General features: G+C 46.6%; 1 protein-coding gene across 3 annotated transcripts in view; it reads left to right on the forward strand.

The window, feature by feature from the left end:
- The window catches only part of slc25a21 (solute carrier family 25 member 21), a 98389-nt gene that overhangs the window by 77272 nt on the left and 2914 nt on the right, over positions 1–18203 (forward strand). For all 3 annotated transcript variants that reach the window (XM_066674653.1, XM_066674661.1, XM_066674644.1), the window contains 5 exons: positions 6205–6271; positions 10096–10155; positions 13458–13565; positions 13668–13832; positions 16341–16522. In XM_066674653.1, the coding sequence (XP_066530750.1) occupies positions 6205–6271; positions 10096–10155; positions 13458–13565; positions 13668–13832; positions 16341–16522 (582 nt within the window). The remainder of the gene's footprint in view (positions 1–6204; positions 6272–10095; positions 10156–13457; positions 13566–13667; positions 13833–16340; positions 16523–18203) is intronic.

An 18203-nucleotide genomic window follows, 5' to 3' on the forward strand; every position in this document is an offset into this window, starting at 1 on the left:
TCCAAACACAGGAGAAAGCTAAGCTCATTACCCACAGCGCTACAAAACTAAACAGCTCGAGTTACAAATGAACTCCACAAACAACAGTCAAATTTCTCTTCAAACACACCTTTCCACCTTAAAAGACGTGGAGATCCTGAACGTAAACGTCCCAGAGAGAACTGCGTTTCCCCACAGTCATAGACGTCCCCTTTAAAGTCATTAGAGGAGCAGTAATTGTGACCGGGGGTGTCTCCTCTGCTGATTCATGGCGGTGTTATGTTTAGGAGGCGTCAAGGTGAGAGCGGCTGAGCCATGCAGGCTGTGGACAGACTACAGGACACCCATCAGCCAGAACATTACAACTACTCTGCCGCTCCACTGACCATATAAAGGTCAGTTCTACAATCACAGATCCCCACAGAGCAGGTGTGATGTGGTGGTGGATCATTCTCAGCGCTGCAGTGACACTGACGTGGTGGTGGTGTGTTAGTGTGTGTTGTGCTGGTGCGAGTGGATCAGACACAGCAGTGCTGCTGGAGTTTTTAAACCCCTCAGTGTCTGGACTGAGAACAGTCCACCGACCGAAAACACCCAGCCGACAGCGTCCTGTGTCACTGATGAAGGACTAGAGGACGAGTGACACACACTGTGCAGCGACAGATGAGCTACTGTCTCTGACTTTACATCTACAAGGTGGACCAATGAGGGACAGAGTGGACAGTGAGTGGACACAGGGTTTAAAAACTCCAGCAGCCACTGCTGTGTCTGATCCACTCGCACCAGCACAACACACACTAACACACCACCACCACGTCAGTGTCACTGCAGCGCTGAGGATGATCCACCACCACATCACACCTGCTCTGTGGGGGTCCTGACCATTGAAGAACATGGTGAGTGAGCAAAGTATGCAGAGCAACAGATAGACTACAGTCTGTAACTGCAGAACGACAGCAAGTGGAAACAAGGGTGTTGTTTTAATGTTCTGAGTCCTAAGGGAAGTGAAATGCTTAAGAAGAGAAATATTTTTTTTCTAATGTCCACTAATCGTTTGAAATCTGATTCATAACTCAGACCGGAATTAAACACTTTGTGTTATTATCCAATTTGGTTAATGTGTCGTTTCCTTCCTCTCTTTTTGTTATGCTGAGTTCTGTGGCTCTGTGCTGAGTGGGAGAAAATGGGGTTTATGGAAATCAAAGACAAATCACACCTATACAAACACAGGCAGCTGGACCCACACAGATCCTAAATGGGGAGGGATTTGCTTACGAGGGCCTAGTGGGGACCTGCTGTGTGCTTTACATTTAGAGTCAAATGAGCATTCAAACCACGTCCAGTCAAATGGGGCAGTGAGTGTGTGAGTTTGAGTGTGTGTTACAAATCTGAGCTTTATCTCATCACCTGAGGATTTCAAAGACTAAACAACTCACGGGAAATGAGTGAGCAGCGTTTGCATGCATCCTAGAGGGGGCTTCCGTTTCATCCATGCACACACTCTCTCTCTCTCAGCTTCTGACTGAGTGGAGTGGCTTCTGACAGAAGCCTCAGCCACTCGATGAAAGAACAGTTGTTTGTCACCTTTTGGGCATTAAAGCAACATTAGGTAGTTTTTCACCTTACAAAATTACAACTTCAAAGCTATTGTGATGCTCCTCTGAGCTGTAACAGAGAATAGAGCCTCTGTCGTTGCTACTCTGGGCTCAGCACTGCAGAAACTCCACTATGGAACTTCTAGAGGAGGGTAGGAAACCACCTCCCCCTTCCATCCCGCCTCCTCCTTGATTTTAGGGCAGTGCTGTAAATTGATGTAAATTAATTACACTCTGCAACAGAAAGGTGGGAAGGGGGCGCTGGATTTCAACACTAAACACTTAAAAAATCTTACATAGTGTTGCTTTAAGAAGCAGTCAGGGTCGTTTAGGTGGTCATATTGCCTCGGAGATAGAGGTAATCGGCCCATCTGTGTGACGAAGCAATAATATTTACACCTCGACGCAATCAGCCGAGAACATCTCTGTTGACTCCTAGTTCATGTTTTCACAATAACGCCATGTTGAGGGGGGTTCACAGGTAGGAGTCACGCTACACTGTCCTCTCTGTCCACAAGTGTGTAGTCAATATCAATACACATGTGGGCTAGTCCTCTAAAACACACCCCTCTAAAACACACCCCAACTTGCTCGATGGCTTTGTCTCATTCACTCAGATTCCCTTATATAGGCATTAAATAACTCCTACCTGCCCCTGTGCTGCTGACTGTGGCCAGTAGATGTGTTCTGAAACTGTCACATTGTGTCAGGGATGTGGTTTGGTTTTGTTGTGTTTGTGTGTATGTGCTGATATATACTCAGCCGCAGAATGCTACACAGTCTGTAAATCACATACAGAAGCTTTGAGACTTGTAGGAACCCCCTCTGTCTGTTTACTCATTGTTTTCTGTCTGTTCATACATATTTTTTAAATCATGCGACACGACGCTTGCCACCCTCACAGCGAAGGCAGGACTCTAGCCGCTGCTGGAGACAGTAGAAGAGGAGTGTCCCATGCTCAGGCTTGTCCTGACATTAAGATTAAGAAAACAGACTCAGGTTTCAACTGCAGAAATGTATATGTGTGCTGTCTAAACATCGGCTGCTTCTCAGAGCACTCAGGTCCGCCAGGGGAAAGTGAAAATATTAGCGTTTACACGATTGGAAGGGCACCAGTGTTTACCTCAATGTTTGATTACTATCTGGTTATTAAAGATACATGTAAATATTGGATATGAGTGAAATTATGAAGCAGCAATGTCCAATCAGAGCTTTTGGGATTACCAAATATTTAAAGGAACACTGCGTAATATTATGACCTTAAAATTACAGTTGCAAGATCATTGCAAGGCTCCACTGAGCTGTAATAGGGATAATAGGCCTCTGTCGTTGCTACGACATGCTCAGCACTGCACTATGTAACTATTTTGGAGGAGAGAAAGTCTTGTGCTTTATTTCTACATTGATAAGGGAGCTCTGACCCTGCTTTGATTTATTTCACTCTGCACAGCATGAACATGCTCTCACCGGGACTCCTCTATCAGCAGAGTTAGAACAGGTTGATTTCTATCCTACCACTAGGGAGCATGGAGAAAGAGACAGTGTGTTTTTAATTTGTATCTTTTCACACAAACAATAGTATAAAGAGGTGAGAAAAGATTTTTAAAATTTGCAGATGTTTTCACATTTTTTTATTATTCAAAAAGCAAGCAGCTAAGCTAGATATAACTATTTTAATAATGTAAAAAATTATTAAAGCAGTTGTAGGAAAGTGTAAAACTTTTAGAGTGTGGCTGTCACACAGCTCCAGGGTCCTGGAGGTTGTGGGTTTGAGTCCCGCTCCGGATGATGGTCTGTGAGGAGTGTGGTGTGTTCTCCCTGTGTCCACGTGGGTTTCCTCCGGGTGACTGTTTGTGAGGAGTGTGGTGTGTTCTCCCTGTGTCCGCGTGGGTTTCCTCTGGGTGTCTGTGAGGAGTGTAGTGTGTTCTCCCTGTGTCTGCGTGGGTTTCCTCCGGGTGACTGTCTGTGAGGAGTGTGGTGTGTTCTCCCTGTGTCTGCGTGGGTTTCCTCCGTGTGACTGTCTGTGAGGAGTGTGGTGTGTTCTCCCTGTGTCTGTGTGGGTTTCCTCCGGGTGACTGTCTGTGAGGAGTGTGGTGTGTTCTCCTTGTGTCTGCGTGGGTTTCCTCCGGAAGACTGTCTGTGAGGAGTGTGGTGTGTTCTCCCTGTGTCTGGTGTGTTCTCCCTGTGTCTGTGTGGGTTTCCTCTGGGTGACTGACTGTGAGGAGTGTGGTGTGTTCTCCCTGTGTCTGCGTGGGTTTCCTCTGGGTGACTGTCTGTGAGGAGTGTGGTGTGTTCTCCCTGTGTCTGCGTGGGTTTCCTCTGGGTGCTCTGGTTTCCTCCCACCGCAAAGCCCCTATTATTAATGCATTATAATTATAATTATTAGTAAAGTATTTCTAGACCTTCCAGGTCTTTTTCTCATGTAATGTAACTCCAGTGTGTAATTCTATTAGCCCCTATAATTAATGCACTCCTCAAACTCGGCTGTTTTCCTTAAGGATGTTGTCATTTTAATTAAGTGTGTTTAGGGTGAGGCTGCAGTTTTGGTGGAGATTGTGCAAATGAGCATTTTGTGTCCACTGTTTCCATTTTCTATTGCGGTTTCGCTGAGCTGAAGCTTTTAGACCAGTGGAACCTGTTTCTGTGCAGGAAACAATTGCTTTGAAACAAACAGCCAGGAACAGTTGAAGCTTTGTCAAGACGATCAGCAGAATGTGTCAGTGGTGATGAGGGTGAATTTCCAGAGAACGGGGGCCGAGGAGCCAGCTGCCATGTGTCGACCTGTTTGTACCAGACGCTAACAGATGGAGCGACAGCCAATTCTCCCTGTACGGACTTTTCCTCCTGCGTACAACACACAAACCATAATACACCCAAACAGACCATTGTTGTTTTAACACTGTGTAATGTTTTAGCGCAGCTAGCGCTCATGTGCAGCGTTTGTGCTGGATCCGATTTGCTAAACCTGAACACTGACCTCTTCCATTCATTGTGTGGGCATCTGGTCAGCAGCGCAGATTTCCCTTCCCCTTCCTGCCAGACTGAAGGCTTGTACATTACCCTGCCATGTGAGTGAGGCCTGAATGGTGAACAGGTGGTGCTCCTGGGTGGAATGTGTAAGCGCTCTTTGTGAAATGTTTGGATAGTTGTGCACATTCTAAAATAAACAGGAGAAACATTAGATTCGTTTTCACGCTCCGCTTGTTTCTCCGGTGCTGACCGTGATCCAGGTAAACTCACTAAAATGTTTCACACTTATTGCAGCAACACAACAACCAGCACCAAATGAGTCTCAGGCTGTTTCTCCGCGTGTGTTATTGTGTGTTCTTCTGTCCTCACTAGGCATCACCCTACAATGCCCAAAATAATAATAATAATAATAATAATAATAATAATAAATTTCACATTGTTGAATATTTGTCTTTTGCTTCACCTGGTTGCAGCAGGTAGTGTCTCTGTCACAGCTCCAGGGTCCTGGAGGTTATGGGTTCAAGTCCCGCTCCGGGTGACTGTCTGTGAGGGGTGTGGTGTGTTCTCCCTGTGTCTGTGTGGGTTTCCTCCGGGTGACTGTCCGTGAGGAGTGTGGTGTGTTCTCCCTGTGTCTGTGTGGGTCTCCTCCGGGTGACTGTCCATGAGGAGTGTGGTGTGTTCTCCCTGTGTCTGCGTGGGTTTCCTCCGGGTGACTGTCTGTGAGGAGTGTGGTGTGTTCTCTCTGTGTCTGCATGGGTTTCCTCCCATGCTCCAAAATCACACGTTGGTAGGTGGATTGGAGACTCAAAATTGTTCGTAGGTGTGAGTGTATGAGTGAATATATGAGTGTGTGTCGCCCTGCGAAGGACTGGCGCCCCCTCCAGGGTGTGTTCCTGCCTTCCATCCAGTGATTCTTGGTAGTCTCTGGACCCACCGTGACCCTGAATTGGATAAGTGCTTAAAGACAATGAATGAATGAATGAATGAATGTGCATACTATATAATGTACATCAAACTCACTCAAGAACACTCACCAGTAACCAACAAATAATGAGGACGTTTTGACTTGCCAGTGAGTACAACCCTAATACATTTTAAGAACTTTTTTCTGTAGAACCCAGTTCCATTCTTCCCGTTCTTGCGATGGAGAAACAGCCTCATGCCTCTTTCACACATGAACTCTCGAGAATCTCTAGAGAAACTCTGGAGTATTAGGTTCGGGGAGATCCCAGTCTCTACGAGTGCGATAGCGGGATAAAGTCAGTGTAAAGTCTGGGACAAATTTTGCCGGCGCTCATGTTCTCACATACAGCTCCTCCGGGACATTTCTGAGTTACCGTGCATGTGTGAAAGGGGCATCAGTCTCTCTCTCCCTTCTCTCCGCAGCTTTCTGTCTCGCACACTGTTTACCTGCCGACAGGTAATCAGGGCAGAATCGAGTGAGGAGAGTCGGATATTTGATTCAGTGGCAGATTTCATCTCACATTTATAGTAAGAAGCAATGTAGTTATTTCTAATCCATTTGTGAAGTAGTAGTTGTGTCTCTGTCACTGCCACACAGCTGCAGGACCTCGTGACCAACACGGGCCGATATCCAGTGGACCACAGGGCTTCATCAATAGTCTGGATGCTAATGAGTTGTTTCTGTTTCTGCTTCTAGAGTGTATGGCTTTTACAAAGGAATCCTGCCACCTATTCTGGCTGAGACACCGAAGAGAGCCGTGAAGGTAAGAGGAGAGCCTCGTGTCACAGCATCTGAGCCAGGGTTCTCAGATCTTAGATGTAATGTGTGTCCTGAGACACTCTGCTACTGTACATCATCTGTGATGTCAAATAAAATATAAACTAATTAGAATACATCCTTAAAGTCCTAGAGCTTTCAGTGAGAACATTGTTCTTTCAGTTCTCAAACCCAGAAAAGTTGTAGAATAGAATATAGAACACCTACCGAACTTAACATCTAACTCCAGCCTTCTGTACAAGCACATCTTTCTGTTAAGCATTTATTTATATTAATGCACTCTGGACGTGAGGGATGTCACCACAGTACAGTCAGCAGGGTCCGTTTTATGAGGTGTTCGGGTGCTATGTATATATTTGTACAAATGAGTTTTAAAGTTTAACAAAAGCAAAAATAAAGCCTCCTAAAAAAGAAGCAGTGAGTGAACGGCGAGTGAGGAGTTTATTGGATGCTGCATTCATTCTGAGCTCCATCAGGAAAAAGCTGCAAAAGACTGATGGGTTTGTTCTGTTCCTGGGGTTAATACTGTGTCCAATATATATATATATTTTAAATAAAATATCATTTTATATTTTTTAATACTACAAAATAGTCGCCAAAAAATTACAAAAGAGTGGAAGAATGTTTGAATTTTGAACAAGCGGGAACACACCCTGTAGGGGGCACCAGTCCTTTGCAGGGCAACACACACTCACACATTCACTTACACACTCACACTTTTGAGTCTTCAATCCACCTACCAACGTGTGTTTTTGGAGCGTGGGAAGAAACGGGAGCACCCGGAGAAAACCCACACAGACACAGGGAGAACACACCACACTCCTCAGACAGTCACCCGGAGGAAACCCACGCAGACACAGGGAGAACACACCACACCCCTTACAGACAGTCACCCGGAGGAAACCCACGCAGACACAGGGAGAACACACCACACCCCTCACAGACAGTCACCCGGAGGAAACCCACGCAGACACAGGGAGAACACACCACACTCCTCACAGACAGTCACCCGGAGGAAACCCACGCATTCACAGGGAGAACACACCACACCCCTCACAGACAGTCACCCGGAGGAAACCCACACGGACACAGGGAGAACACACCACACTCCTCACAGACAGTCACCCGGAGGAAACCCACGCGGACACAGGGAGAACACACCACACTCCTCACAGACAGTCACCCGGAGGAAACCCACGCGGACACAGGGAGAACACACCACACTCCTCACAGACAGTCACCCGGAGGAAACCCACGTGGACACAGGGAGAACACACCACACTCCTCACAGACAGTCACCTGGACAGTCACCACATCTCCCCTCATCAATGCTGAGGGTGTTAGCCAACGCAGGTGTCTGTTAGCTGATGGCATAGATCTAGACATTTAATGAGATGGCTTTACGTTAGCAGCAGTTTGGAAAGAGGTAGTGGTTTGTGTCACGTGTCTCGGAGGAAGCATGCGACCCTCCACCCTCCCAGGGTCTGTGCTTTTGTATGTGCCTGGGGGAAGGGTAGATCATGGGTAGAGATTTAGATCACTGAGGAAAACTAACTGCAAATGTGTCATGCACACACACACACACAGACCCGAGTCTGTCCTCCTCACAGCAGTTTGGACGGATCCATCACTAGCACTCAGGGTCAAGTACGAGCTTGTTTGTCCACACGCGGTGTGTGTTTGCTGTGGAGAAGTCTCAGTGTTGACTTACACGATCAGGGATCTCTGCAGTCCACCCCTCAGTACCCCGTACCCTCACGCTGAGGGAGGCAGGCTGGGCTGTGTGGTGCAGAGACTGTGCTGAGGCTGCACTCTGACATGAGGCTTGCAGCCGGTGTGTTAAAGTAAACACAGAGGAAGGGAAGGAGGGAAAACAGCTGAGGGATTGTATTTAACATATGAGAGTTAATTAGATAATACTGAAGCCTGGGTGGCGTATATATGCGTGCGCTTAGCATTAAAGATAGCATTCATTTATTGTGGGTCTGAAGCATGGCATCTCTCCCTACTTCTTCAGTAAATCTCTTTATGTGCATTTCTAAGTTAAAATATAGTTAAAGAAACACTAAGTAAGTTTTGCGACCTTGAGTGACAGGAAGGCACTGTATAAATTTAACTTATTATTAAATTATTATTAATATATTAAGCGTATTTCATTTTTACAGCACTATACTGAAGTAATGAGGAAGGGGAGAGAAGGTACTAGTTTCCTACCCTAAACCAAAATTTACATAGTGCAGTTTCAGCAGTCCTGAACCCAGAGTAGCAACGAAAGAGGCTCTGTTATCCCTGTTATAGGTCAGTGAAGCCTCACCATGATTTTAAAGCAGAAATGTTGAGGTAAAAATATTACAGAGTGTTCCTTTAAATACCAGTTTAAGCTATAAATGCAGCTGCATTTTTGGCAAAGAATATTAGAACAGAATCATTTGATTAGTTTCTCATGAAGTGGCTTATAATGTGTTTATTATTTTCAGGATCTAGTTACAGTGAAAAAGCAGAAACATATTTACAAACAGAACCCGGCAACAATGCGTCCAGTGGCAAAATAAATGGTGTGGATTTTATGATCTGCTTCTGATACTGAGGCCTGGGCTCTGGGGGTGGCCGCGCGACTCTTCTGAGAACGCCAGCTGTTTGGTCGTTTACCTTGGCACTATGACTGTTTGTGTTTGTGAAAACCCAGTATGTCACGTGAATAAACACAAATAAACATGAACACAATGAAAAGTAACAAGAATAATATCTTATTTCCGAAACAGAAGCGCTGACAGGAGTATTTTATTGCAGTGCGCTGCGTGGAAACCCCTCACTCACACACACACACACACACACACACACACTCATGTTTAACAAACTTGCCTTTGTGGTCAGTAAAGCCCTATCTTATCTGGTCTTAAACTGCTCAGAAAGGGAGTGCTATTTTATGCTTCACGTGAAAGACTCCCTGAGTTCCTCTTTTTAATGTTATATTAGTGGAATTATTATTCATTCATTCATTGTCTGTAACCCTTATGCAGTTCAGGGTCACGGTGGGTCCGGAGCCTACCTGGAATCACTGGGCACAAGGCGGGAATACACCCTGGAGGGGGCGCCAGTCCCTTACAGGGCAACACACACACACACACACACACACACACCTACGGACACCTTTGAGTCGCCAATCCACCTGCAACATGTGTTTTTGGACTGTGGGAGGAAACTGGAGCACCCGGAGGAAACCCACGCAGACACAGGGAGAACACGCCACCGTCCTCACAGACAGTCACCCGGAGCTGGAATCGAACCCACAACCTCCAGGCCTCTGGAGCTGTGTGACTGCGACACTACCTGCTGCACCACCGTGACGCTCATTATTAATTCATATTTTATTTATTTATTAGGTTTTTTTTATTATTTAAGTTATTTAAGTTTATTATATTAAGACTAGGAAAGGCAAGTTTATTTATAGAGCACCTTTAACAGAATATATAGTAAAAATAAAAATAAAAATGATTAAAACGCTAAAGACTAACCTCTGCACTGAACTTAAGCTGTTGTCTGAATCGCGTGTGTGTGTGTGTGTGTGTTGTGTTGTGTTTGAACACAGCAGCATGTTTGTGTGGTGTAATCGTGAATGTCTGTCCAAGCTTTCTTTTTTCTTTTACAAAACACTGCGTTAGAGTTGTTTGCTCAAGGTTGTGACATGCCTTGGATATATGTATGTGCGTGCATGCTTTTGTGTGTGTGTGTGTGTGTGTGTCTGCGTCTGCATTTGTCTAAATACACTTCCTGACAATGACAGCTCATTTATTCCGATCTGCTCCACAGTTTTTCACCTTTGAGCAATATAAGAAGCTGCTGAGCCTCACTCCCTTATCTCCGGGCCTGGTGAGTCCTCTCATGTTCCTAAATAACAGGTACACACTCCCTCTCGTCCCCTTCTGATGACACTATTTAGTGTTTATGTGCAGGTGACTTTAAAGCCCGGGGAGACTGAAACACACGTTCACATGCGGCGTCACAGGTGGCGAACGCTCAATCATCAGATAATACATCGCCACTCTCTGACCTTAAACCTGCTATTGTCTCTAGCTGCTGGCTTCGTGAATGAGGTGTAAATTGAGACGAGTGCGGGACGGCAAGGCGTCTAAGCGACAGCCCATTACAGCGACAGCACTCTGTCAGAGGCCTGATGGATGTGTTCCCCTCTCTCTCTCTCTCTGATTGCACATCTCCTATCCCCCAACCTGTTTGCACAACCAGAGCAGGGGAAATATTTACCAGGCCCATCCATCACAGCCTCCTCCCTCTTTCTCTGGACCTGTCATGCCCAGAGGAGGTGAGGGATGTAGGGTACTGTATGTAACACATGAGGCGGTGAGCTGGAGGAAGATCATTAGCACCAGACTGACTGTATTAAGGAGTATGTTTGAGTAGCACGACAGCACCCACCCTCCCCTCCTCCTCCTCCTGTTCAGCACAGCTGGGAGGACTCAGAGAGATGGATGAGGACATGTGGAGTAGTAACACAAATAAGGAATGAAAGAGTGAATGGCTGGCTGTGTAAACACGGCCGAGGACTGCTTGAGGAGATGGTCCGGCTCGGTGTGACTGGGATAGAGACGGAGGGAGAATAATGAGACTCCTGTGCAACACCGACGTTTTCCCATTGCAGCAGTGCAGGAACGCTCATACACATGTAGACTGAGCAGACACACACACACGCACACACACTATGTACACATGCACAGACATACAGTAAGTACACACAATACAAGTGTGTCAACTAATACACGTGTGTGTGCTCTAAGCATGAGGAGTGGGTTTGAAACATGGTGATGAAATGAAACATGACGTATGTCTGAGTGAAACAGGACAATTGGAGGAAGTTAACGTGGGCGGGGCATGACTTAATCCATCTCGATTTGATTGGATGCTGAAAAGCTGGTGTTTCAAGAGTCTGACTCATTTTCTTGAACCGATTCTTTGGACCTGTTTGTTTAACTGATTCAGTTTCATCAGTTTGAGTTTCAGCATCATTCCCCACCTCCTCTCGGTCCAGACAAGTGTCCAGCAGTGAGCACAGAGGGACGGCTGTACTGGTCCAATAAAGAATTTGGGTGAATCAGATTCCTGAATCAATTTGAATCGATTAGTGTGAAACACTGCAAATAGACAGATGTATTTTCTGTTATTCCACCCTCTTCGGAGTATACGAGTTGTGTTTTAGGGAAAGGAAGCCTGATAATTGTCAGTGAGCTAAATGCACATCTCCTGCCCAAATGATGTGGTGAGGAGTCAACTCCAGTGCCATCATCACTCTACTGAATGAGCCGATTCAGTGCTCTGATTCATTAGGCTAACAATGGGGGTGGGAACATATGATCTGAAATTATTGGTTAATATGAGTGGTCCATGACCGCAGGCTCTCGTTGAGGGCTTTGCGCATCACAAGCAGGGGGTGCACTGAATCCCCCTTTTTCCACCAAAAAAGAACTCTGTTTCTTAAACTGGTTCCGTTTGGATTTATAAGAACCTTGGTGTTCTTCAGCGAACCAGCTGAAGCGCTCTTCGTGGGAATCGCCGTTGCTCTTTGCTCCTGTAACTAGACACGCCCACAGATGTCATCATGGTTCATGCTGAAAAACCTGCTAGTCGTTGGTTCCTGCCACAAATAAACTTTTTGGGTTCTGGAACTTTATTGTTGTTGGTGAAAATGCGCCAGACGGTTCAAAATTATGTTTGCGAATGGACCAGAATACGAACCAGCACCAGAACCACCCTTCGCTATCATTTCACCTGGAGCCTACCTTTTTAGAGGTGAGGCAGGATGGAACTCACATTGGAGGGGGCGCTAGTTCTTCACAGGGTGACACGCATTCACTCACACACACACACCTATGGACACTTTTGACTCTCAAATCCACCTACCAACGTGTGTTTTTGGAGCGTGGGAGGAAACCGGAGCAACTGGAGGAAATCCACGCAGACACAGGGAGAACACACCACACTCCTCACAGACAGTCACCAGGAGGAAACCCACGCAGACACAGAGAGAACACGCCACACTCCTCACAGACAGTCACACGGAGGAAACCCACGCAAACACAGGGAGAACATGCCACACTCCTCACAGACAGTCACCAGGAGGAAACCCATGCGGACACAGAGAGAACACACCACACTCCTCACAGACAGTCACCTGGAGGAAACCCACACGGACACAGAGAGAACACACCACACTCCTCACAGACAGTCACCTGGAGGAAACCCACACGGACACAGAGAGAACACACCACACTCCTCACAGACAGTCACCTGGAGGAAACCCACACAGACACAGAGAGAACACACCACACTCCTCACAGACAGTCACCTGGAGGAAACCCACACAGACACAGAGAGAACACACTAAACTCCTCACAGACAGTCACCCGGAGGAAACCCATGCAGACACAGGGAGAACACACCACACTCCTCACAGACAGTCACCCAGAGGCAACCCACGCAGACACAGAGAGAACACACCACACTCCTCACAGACAGTCACCCGGAGGAAACCCATGCAGACACAGAGAGAACACACCACACTCCTCACAGACAGTCACCCGGAGCGAGACTCGAACCCACAACCTCCGGGACCCTGGAGCTGAGTGATGGAGACACTACCTGCTGCACCACAATGCCGCCCCCTGATTGAAATGAGAAGTGTACATTATGGATCATTCATTTTAGTTGTAGTGAGTCCGTAGATAAATTCATTTTCCCAAGTTTTCCAATAATCCTGGTTTCGGTCGCTCTGTATGAGCCGAGCCATTCCTCTCTGCCTTCTGTCTGCGAACCCCTCCTTTATGTGAAAGGGGAGGACAAAAGCAGTGTCATTCATTAAGTGGGTAAAAGTCAACCTTTTCCATCTGAACAAACATGTTCTTAAGAAGCCATTGCATTGTTCTGTGTGAAATATGATGTTGGTCTCAGTTTCCTCACTTTAGCTTTGTGTTAAAAATGCAGTATCTCTTTAAATGTGACTCTTGACCTTCTGGAATTTTAGAGCTTGTCTTCATTGTAGGTTCCTTGTGTAGCAACTGATGATTTATTCTCACTATGAAGCTACAAAACTGGACCAATTCTATAACATAACCTCTGTGTCTCCATCTGTGTGTGTGTGTGTGTGTGTGTGTCTGTCTCAGGCTCTCTCTGTGGCTGGGCTCGGCTCAGGTTTAACTGAAGCTCTGGTGGTTAATCCCTTCGAGGTAGTGAAAGTGAGTCTACAGGCTAACCGAGATTCCTTCAAAGTGGTAAGACACGACACTATTTTGAGACAATGGGACACAATCTGACGAGGCTTCTCCAAGATCTGTTACACATCTCCGACTGTTTATTTCCGTTCCCCTACACAGCAGCCCTCCACGTTTGTCCAGGCTCGAGCCATCATCAATGCAGACGGCTTTGGCCTGCGCGGGCTCAATAAGGGTCTCACCTCCACACTGGGACGGCACGGTGTCTTCAATATGATCTACTTCGGCTTCTACTTCAACGTCAAGGACGCCATTCCTGCCAGCCAGGTACAGGCCACTAGTGAGGAGCTGAAGTGTTTTAGTGCTGTCGCAATGAACACATTACTTTAACGCTTTCATTTTTCACTCACTCACTCACACACACACACAGCCGGAGCTCCTGTTTCTTCACCCTTTTTTGAGCCACAAGCTGAATTATAGCGTTCATTTTCTCCGTTGAAGCTTTTGTGTCTGAGGCTAAAGCTCTCCATGAAACTGTTACTCAGCAAAATAAGACTAACCCAAAATCATCAAAACTACACTGAGATATTACAATAAAGTAAAGAGAAAAACGGTTCCTTTGACCCAGTTCCTCATGCATATCACACCATGCATTTATATCCCTCCCAATGAAACAAGAAGTATCAGCATTATATTTTTTTTTACTAAAAAAATAAAAGACTCATAAATAAGACTCATTTATAAATAAAATTCCATAGTGTTGACCTTACATTGATTTATTTATTTTACATTTAAAAGTCCAAATAAAAAGCTTCAGCCTTAAGAAGGTGAAAATATAACCTATTAAATATGTTTTTTTAAAGTCACGATTAATCGCAGCAAATATTTTATTATTTTATTTAAAAAGTTATATTTTCATCCATCCACAGCCCTGGTTTTTATCCTTAGTTAATATTCATGGAGGAACACTGTACACTGCAGGTCGGATTAAATCAGAGCTCGGTCTGATTAGCTGTGTAGGTACATAAACCGCAAAGAGGTCGGAGGAGGCGGAGGGATGGAGCTGGGGAGGGCAGGAGGAAAGATCAACTGTATTAATGCCGTCTTTGTTTGCGCTCTGTCACATCCTCAGAGGTTCACGTTACACATCCGGCGAGGCTCTCAACTCCCAAACAAAAGTTAATTGTGTTTAATGGAACTGGTACCATACGCCTGCCTGCTCCACGTGTATAAACCGGAGCATCAGATTAACTCCACCGAACTAATTGGAAGCAGGCAGCGGTGTTGTTTCGGTGGGAGCGCTCTGCAGTTGTGGATTTCATGTTGGCTTGAGAATGTCATTGCCTGAGAAGCCGCCTGACGGGGCCTGGAGCTACCTAGACCTGATTTGACCATCCATTAGAGGACGGAGCCAAACAGGCGGGAGCAGCACGCGATGCTCTTGGGGAGAGCGGGCCTCGGAGGCCTTTTGAGGTTTTAGGTGGAGCTGATTTTCCACCGTGATTACCATATGGGCCGAGTCATTGTACGGAGATTAAGATCCACGTAGCCAGATCGGGATTAATCAGTGATTCATCTCCTCCAGTGGTTTCTGCTCACGTGAGAGCTCGCCTGTGTGGCCTCTGTGCTGTTGTACAGCGCCGCTTTTTACTCTAGGGGGCGTGTTAGTCTGGCCCGGCATGTGTAGAGCACAGGAAAGAAGAGAGGTGTGATGTTGTGTAGGTTGAGAACGCTATTTCCATATTTTGGATCAGCGGTTGTTCCATTCGTCTCCCGTTCGGCTTTGAGAAAGGACGGCCCCGGCGAGGCTGCTGTCATTTGTAAAAATATCCTGGCCAATTAGCTGTCAGAGCTGCGTGGGTCTGGGCTTCTTTTGGTACTGTAATACCCCGGTGCCGAGTCACAGCCCAATTACCCAAATTGTCCCCATATGCCTCCCCAGTCTGCCTGCATGAACCCTGTTTATAAATCCTCTCCCCAAAGCCCGGCGCGCACCACGTGCTCCAGCACAGCCAATAGGAGGGCCGCGTTCTTCTAAGGAAACTCTAATCTGCCCCCCGCTACCATAAAATGATCTGAGCTTTCATGCCAGCTTTGCAATCATATCCACAATCCAGCTTTCCCCCACCCCCTCACGTTTCCCCTTCCTCACTCTCTCTCTCTCTCTCTCTCTCTCTCTCTCTCTCTCTCTCACTCTCTCAGTTCAGCTTAGTTTGTGTAAAAGTGAGGGCTTTGCCCCTCGGCGGTGCCTTCCCCTCTTTTCATCCACTTCACAAAATCATCTTGATTTTAAAACAAGATTAAGTTTAAAACTAAAGTATCTGTGTCTTTGTGTGGATTAAAGGGCAGCCATTTTGTGTCCTGGAAGTCTGGTTAATGCTTATTGTTTGGAATGTTATGTTTTTACTTCCTGATCTGCTTTTGAAATATCATTTGTTTTGTAGGTCAAGCCTTTCTTAAAGTGACGCTAGGTTGTATTTCTACCTTAAAATTACAGCCACATAATCACTGTAATGCTCCACAGAGCTGTAATAGGGAGAGTATCTGTCGCTGCTTCTCCAGGTTCAGCACTGCAGAAACTGCACTATGTAACGTTTGCAGGAGGGTAGGAATTGCGCTCTGCAACTGTAGGGGGAGCCTAGAAACAAAAATACCAAGTCTGACAAATCTTACTCACTCATTCACTCACTCACTCGCTCATACTCACTCACGTTTAGGAACTGCTACACAAGGGGTTGCTGTTGTGCCCTTATGTGTTACTCTCAAACATCTACTCTGGCACAAGAGGAATATAATAAACTGTACTCGTCTGTTTTTTCTTTTCTTCTCTGACAGGACCCTCGTCTGGAGTTCTTGAGAAAGTTTGCCATCGGTTTGGTATCTGGAACCATCTCGTCCTGCGTGAACATCCCTTTCGACGTGGCTAAGAGCCGTATCCAGGGTCCTCAGCCAGTCCCTGGGGAGATAAAGTACCGCAGCTGCTTCCAGACTATGGCCTTGGTGTACCGTGAGGAGGGGTGAGCATCCAGGCTTTCGGACCAGAACTTCTGACAGGTTTAGAGCATCCAAGCGCAGTTAAAATAGTCCCTGAGGTATCGTTTGTGGACAAAGGGATTGCTTCTAGTTCTGTCTAAACAGCCCTGTTCAGAACGCCCGCTTTCAGCACCTGTTCCTTTAAATGATAATGAGCCGCTCGCTGTTCACCCAGACCCTGAGTGCACAGCAGTGAGGAGCAGAAGTTCTGGTTTTTAGCTGTTTTCACTCTGTTTTCTTTCTTCTCCATTCTTGTTTTCTCTGTTTTTACTCAGTGCTCTTATTTCTCTGCGCACATTGTGTCTGTTTTGCTGCGTTTAACCTCGTCTTTGCGCTCTCACATAAATGCAGGTCCAGCGCTGTGATTGGACAGACTCGGACGAGAGGGTGGGGCAAATTTAAAGTCCATGTACTTGACACCAGAAGCAGAGCAGAATTAGAGCGGCTCGTTTTATCCCATACTTTCTTTTCATAATATTTCCTCTTTAATAATTCTCGTAGCTTCTGTATGGGTTTGTTGCAAGTCGGCTAGCAGCCCACAGATGTTTACAAGTTAAATACCTGTGAGATACCTGTGTTTGTCTGCATTACACTGCCATTCTTCATCTGTGTTTGCCCAGTGTGACAGAGAGAAAGCTGCCCATTTCATGCTCCATCAGCATGTGACGTGGCTGTTTGCTGATGTGTGAGTGTGTGAGTGTGGGTGTGTGAGTGTGTTGTATTGGCGGAGGTCAGGGATGCAGTCCCTAGGTCAGACGCAGAGTCTCTTTGGCCTGACGGGCCTCATGGGAAGCTTTATGACTGAAATCATTGCTTTTATGAGTCTTCAGGACCTTGATTTGCTCCTTTCACTTTGCTCTCTGAGACCGAGGAACTGCTCCTTATTAGACGTGTTGGGGCCTTGGTTAAGGTGGGGTTGGACGTGTGTGTGTGTGTGTGTGTTTCTGTGTATACCAGTGAGACACTGTAGCCATTTGAGCTTTGGGGTGCAGAGAGGGTACCCCCCAGCTCCCCCACCTCCACCCCCACTCTATCCTGTCCAGTCCGCTAACACAACACAGTCCTAGCTAATTAGTGGTCCCTATGGGAGACGTTGTTAAGCAGGTCCTAACGAGGAGCGCGGCGCTCGGCGGGTCAGTTTAATCAGACAGTGGGGCAGAGAGGAAGTGGCTCGAGCCTTATTAACGCCAGCAGAGGCAGGGGACAGACGCTGGGACGGGGAGAGTGCCAGGCCCACAGCCAGAGATCAGCTTGAACACATTAGAGACAGGTACGAAATACAGACGACTTTCAGAACCCTTTACCTGCCCAAGCATCTCAGAGAGAGAGAGAGAGAGGGAGAGTAAGAGAGAGAGAGAGGGACAGAGAGAGAGAGAGAGGGACAGAGAGAGAGAGAGGAGAGAGGGAGAAAAGAGAGAGAGAGAAGAGAGAGAGGGGGAGAGGAGAGAGAGGGGGGGCAGAGGAGAGAGAGGGGGGAGAGAGAGACAGAGAAAAGAGAGAGAGAGAGACAGACAGACAGAGGGGGGGAGAGGGAGAGAGAGAGAGAGAGACAGAGAAGAGAGGGAGAAGAGAGAGAGAGAGAGGAGAGAGAGTGAAATGGAAGGAGTGGGGTGAAAAAGAAGGAAAACATGGGAAAGAGATGGAGCAAAATTTTGGAAGTATTGT

Source organism: Hoplias malabaricus, chromosome 1, assembly GCF_029633855.1.
Source record: "Hoplias malabaricus isolate fHopMal1 chromosome 1, fHopMal1.hap1, whole genome shotgun sequence".
Taxonomy (NCBI): Eukaryota; Metazoa; Chordata; class Actinopteri; order Characiformes; family Erythrinidae; genus Hoplias; species Hoplias malabaricus.